This window comes from Octodon degus, unplaced genomic scaffold (genome assembly GCF_000260255.1).
Source record: "Octodon degus isolate 3935 unplaced genomic scaffold, OctDeg1.0 scaffold00037, whole genome shotgun sequence".
NCBI lineage: Eukaryota > Metazoa > Chordata > Mammalia > Rodentia > Octodontidae > Octodon > Octodon degus.
The window spans coordinates 7,621,281-7,626,175 of record NW_004524613.1 but is presented as its reverse complement, the minus strand read 5'-3'; the positions used below and the strand labels follow the sequence as shown (position 1 = coordinate 7,626,175).

Sequence of the window (4,895 nt, the reverse complement as noted above, 5' to 3'; positions counted from 1 at the left end):
TATATATGAATGATAGGATTTTTTAAAAGAACAAAACTTTATATCTTAAAAATCTGATTTTTGAAATATTTTAGATGGATGCCCCACCACTATCTCCTTTTCCACATATTAAGCAACAGGCAGGCTCACCACGCCGCGTTTCCCAGCAGCACTCCATTTATGTTTCCCCACATAAGAATGGATCCAGCCTTACACCGAGGAGCACTCTTCTATATAAGTTTAATGGGAGCCCTTCTAAGGTAAGATGCACACAAACTTTACTCCAAAAGAGATGCATAAATGTGCAAAAGATGCACATATATGTATTAAAAACTGTATTATGGGCCGGGGAGACAGCTCAGTAGAATAAACGCCTGCCTGGCAAGTGCAAGGTCCTGAGTTCAATCCCCAGTACCGCAAAAAAAAAAAAAAAACTGGATTATTATACAGATTTTCAGATAAAACTACAAAATTGGATTTTAGATTGCTTTACAAAAAATTTGGATTTTAAGGCAAGCAAGATAGCACAGCAATCTTAAATCACCTGCTCAGGCAAGCTTAGGCACAGGGCACTGTGATTCGACCCCTGGCAACACATGCTGCGCCAGCCCTGCTCTTAGGGTGCACTGAGCCAGCCAAAACAATAAAAAAATATTAAAAATTTGGATTTTAGATTACTAATTAATCTTGTTTTCTTTTTTGTAAAGTTACTAATAAAATATGAACTGTTAGCTATGGCATGTTTTCTATAATCAAGAGTCAAGTACATTTGATAAGTCTCTAGAAGTCAGAATTGGTATGAATTAGAAGAATTTGCCCAAATACAGTGGCCACTCCCTACCTCATTATTTTGTTGCTCAGTCCCACAGGTGCCCCTTGTTTTCTTATATACATGGCAAAGAAAGTTGACTGTGATTTAGACCTTTCTCAAAGAAATTGGTTTCCTATAAGGATGTGTAGAAGAGATTCTGCCATAGGATCAAAGATTGGACCAGTGACTTCTAAAACCATAAGCCACCGCTTTTTGAGATACCTGTTGCACAGATCTGGTGAATCACAGAGTGCTAGCCGAAATATCTGGGACTCTCATTATAACAGTCTTCCTGAATGACTGTGATGCACAGCTTTTAGGGACCACTTCTCAAAGAACTTGCTACTCAGAGTGTTAGAAATACAGAATCACAAATAAACCTCCCCTAAAACCAGTTCAGGGCCGGTGAGGTAGCTCAGCAGACTAAGCTCCTGCTTTGGCATGCTCAGGGACTAGAGTTCGATCCCCGGTCCCACCTGCTGCACCAGCCCCACCCCCAGGGTGCACTGAGCCTGCATCTGAGTCTGGGCGTGGTGACACATGCCTCTAATCCCTGAGCTGGGGAGGCTAAAAATAGGCAGAACACTACAAGTCTGAGTTGGGTAGTGAGACCTTGTACCAAATACATGAAGTGAGAAAAAAAAAATTTTTTTTCAGCCAAAAAAATACAATAAAATCAAAGACTGAAAACAAACAAGGCAACAAAAATACAGAATGATGGCCCTCATACTAGTCCTGCTAAGTATGACTGCATTTTAACAGGATCCACAAATAATCAGTAAACACATTAATGTTTAAAAAGCATTACTATGAGGAAGATCTCAGACTTTACAGGAGCATCAGACTCACTGGGAAGGCTCAATAAAACATACATTGTGTCAGATGCTGGGGCATATACATTTTTCTCAGCTACTTGAGGCAAGAGGCTAGAAGACCCTACCTTGGGCAATTTAATGAAGCTCTGTCTCAAAATAAAAATAAAGAGGGCTGCTGATGTGGCTAAGTAGTAGAGTGCTCCTGGGGATCTGATCCCCAGTATTACCATTTCAAACATACCAGGACTGGCCTGATAGCAGTGGACTGAAGCGCCTGCTTAGGCAGAGCTCAGCTGGGAGGTTCATGCTGTGCCAGTCCCACCTGCGGGGTGCGCTGAGACAGCGATGGAGACTGGGTGTGGTGATGCAGGCCTGTAATCCCAGCACTTGGGAAGCTGAAAACACGAAAATCACTAAAAGTCCAATCTATGTAGTGAGACTCTGTAGACCCTGTCCTAAATACAGGGGGAAAAAAAGTGGATCCATCCCCAACCCCAGAATGTTTTAGTTCAGAAATTGGAGCTTGAGATTTGAGAATTTATGTTTCTAAAAGTTCCTAAATGCTTTACTACTTCTGGTTTAAGGACTACATTTCTATAACTACTACTATAAGGTAAATCCATGTTTTAAAACTATCCAAAAAGATTAGCTCTAGCCACCCTTTTTAGGCTTGTCTATATTCAAAATTATCTCTATCTCATTGTTTATATTTGGATAGAAGATAGAGACAGGAAAATGCAGTTAACTTAGTTCTTTGCTATTTCCATTTTCTCCTTGTCTTATACATGTCCTCTATTTTGCAGAGTTTGAAAGATATCAACAACATGATAAGGCAGGGTGATCAGAGAACCAAGAAACGTGCAATAGCCATCAATGGAGATGCAGAATCCCCTGCCAAACGCCTCTGCCAAGAAAATGATGATGTTTTACTTAAACGACTACAGGATGTCGTCAGTGAACGAGCAAACCATTAATGTTTTCTTATCTCTGATAAAAGCACTTTCAGGTTCTGCAGAAAGTTGGGGGCTCTCTCCTTTCTGCTCTGTAGATAGTAAATATCACTAGGTTATAGGAACAATTGCATCAGAATTAAGCCCCTTTTTTGTATTTGTTCAAAATATAGATGACAGACATATTTTGCATTGAATTGGAAAGGAATGTTTTAAGTGCCATTATAAATACTAATCATGACAGGATTTTAAAAGTGTTTGTTCCTGGGGTTTTTAAGATAAATAAAGGAGAAACATGATTTTTTAGCTCTCTGTTAAAAATAAATCTTCTGTGCTTTCTAATATTAAGGTAAATAATCTAATTTTAGTAAATATTCTTGAGAGTGTTTATATTTTTAACTTGCTAATGAAGTTAGGGGTTGGTTCTTAGTTCATGGGCCAAGGGTGATAGCACAAGTCTATGCCTGCTGCACTGTGGTAGCCTCACATCCAGCTGCCACTACCGTTGTGAGTTATCTCCTCTCCTTTAGCATGAGCAGCTTTGTACTGAGCCCTGTCCCGTCCCTGCTCCTTGCTCTCTAGGCTTGAGCCTCTTAGCCTGGTATTATAACCAGTGAAAGAGTACTTACTCTTTTTTTAAGCTACTTTTTTATATATGGTATTAACAGTTATATATGATTACTGTATTAAACCAGGCAGTTCTGAAAATAGGAAGCTGCTTCTCAAACCAATAGAATAAAATTCAGATGAAATTATTAGACATTAAATGTTCTTATAATCCCAGCACTCAGGAGACTGAGGAAGAAGGACCTTGAATTTAAGACTCACCTGAACTATATATGAGACCGTCTCAAAAAAAGAAAAAAAGAATGTACTAAATCTCTTTAATAAGGTAGCACCAGGCCAGCTAAATAGCTCAGCGGATTGAAGTGCCTACAAGCAGGTGCAGGGGCTGAGGGTTCGATCCCCAGGCCTGCTGTGCCAGCCCTGCCCCCAGGGCACCCTAGGAGGACAGTTGACACTGGGCGTGGTGGCACGCACCTGTAATCCCAGCTCTTGGGAGGCTGTGAACAGGTGGATCACTACGAGTCCTGTCTAGTAGTGAGACCTTGAACACCCTGTAGACCCTGGCCTAAAATACCAAAAAAAAAAAAAAAAAGGTAGCACCATAATGCATGATACACCTGTCTTCCTTTTTTTTTTTGAGACAAAGTTTCACTGTACAGTTCAGGCTGGCCTTGAACTCACAGCACTCGTACCTCAGCCTCCCAAGTGCTGGGATTACAGTGTACCTTTTTTGAGGTTATCATGAAATCAGTCATTCTTACTATTCCCTGAGAGCTAGTAAAACCATATAAAAATAGGTATAACAACTTACTACTTTATATCTTCATTCTGAGTATTATTAGTGTATCATGAGTTTCCCATTGAGGTTTGATTAATGAGTCACCCTCAAAGTGTTTTCCAGTATAATTTTCCAAAGAATCATGTCTTCACCATTCACTTTTTCTAGTGTGTTTCCAAAATCTGGAAGAACATGGACAAACCTTTCTTAATTAATTTTCAAATGTTAACAGTATATGTTTTTATTTGTAAGCCTTACATTTTAAGTGCATAATTTCCAGGCATGGTGGCATGTCTGTAATTCCAGCACCTAGGAGGCAGAGGCAGAAAAATCAAGAGTTGGAGGGCAACCTGTAATACAAGAGTGAGAACCTGCCTGCAGTACACAAGCACAATGTTGGGCTGAAGGTTTAGCTTAGTAATAGAATGTTTGTCTAGCATTCTCTAGGCCATGGGTTCCATCCCTAGCACTGGGGGGGTTGGGGGAGTATGATGTTTAACTTACCTGTCCAGTAGGAATTATACCAAGAATTGGCTGTCAGTTGTAATTAGTATTGTCAACAATTTTATTTTTGAGTTGTAAAGAAAGGGGTTTTGGTCACATTTTCTGAAAATTGCATCCTTTTTGTGTGTATAGCATTTATACATAGTGTTGTAAGCCAAATAAAATCTGTATTGAATCTTTGTACATATTTTTATGTAGCTGTAACTATTCTATCATCTTATTTTCACTTTGTGTAAAATATAAATGAGCAATTTGTATGTTCACTGTAAGAAATTCTTGGCATGTTTTTAACAGTTTTTACAACCTGGTATTAATGTATATAAAATAGTTAATAAAAATTAGATTGTTGAGAACATTATACATCTGGTCTTTTTTGGTGTGACTAGATCAAAATGTACAGTCTTTTTAGATGGTCCTCTAATCCCAGCACTCACAAGGCTAAGACAGGGGGCCAGGGAGGTAACTCAGTAGAATAAGTGCTTGCCTGGCAA

General features: G+C 39.3%; 1 protein-coding gene across 1 annotated transcript in view; it reads left to right on the top strand.

Annotated features, from left to right (window-relative positions):
* The window catches only part of Rbl1 (RB transcriptional corepressor like 1), a 106,381-nt gene extending 103,683 nt beyond the window's left edge, over positions 1-2,698 (top strand). The window contains exons 20-21 of the mRNA XM_023714855.1: positions 75-239; positions 2,409-2,698. Coding sequence (XP_023570623.1) covers positions 75-239; positions 2,409-2,579 — 336 coding nt within the window. The 3' untranslated portion in view covers positions 2,580-2,698. The remainder of the gene's footprint in view (positions 1-74; positions 240-2,408) is intronic.
* Positions 2,699-4,895: the final 2,197 nt, after the last annotated feature.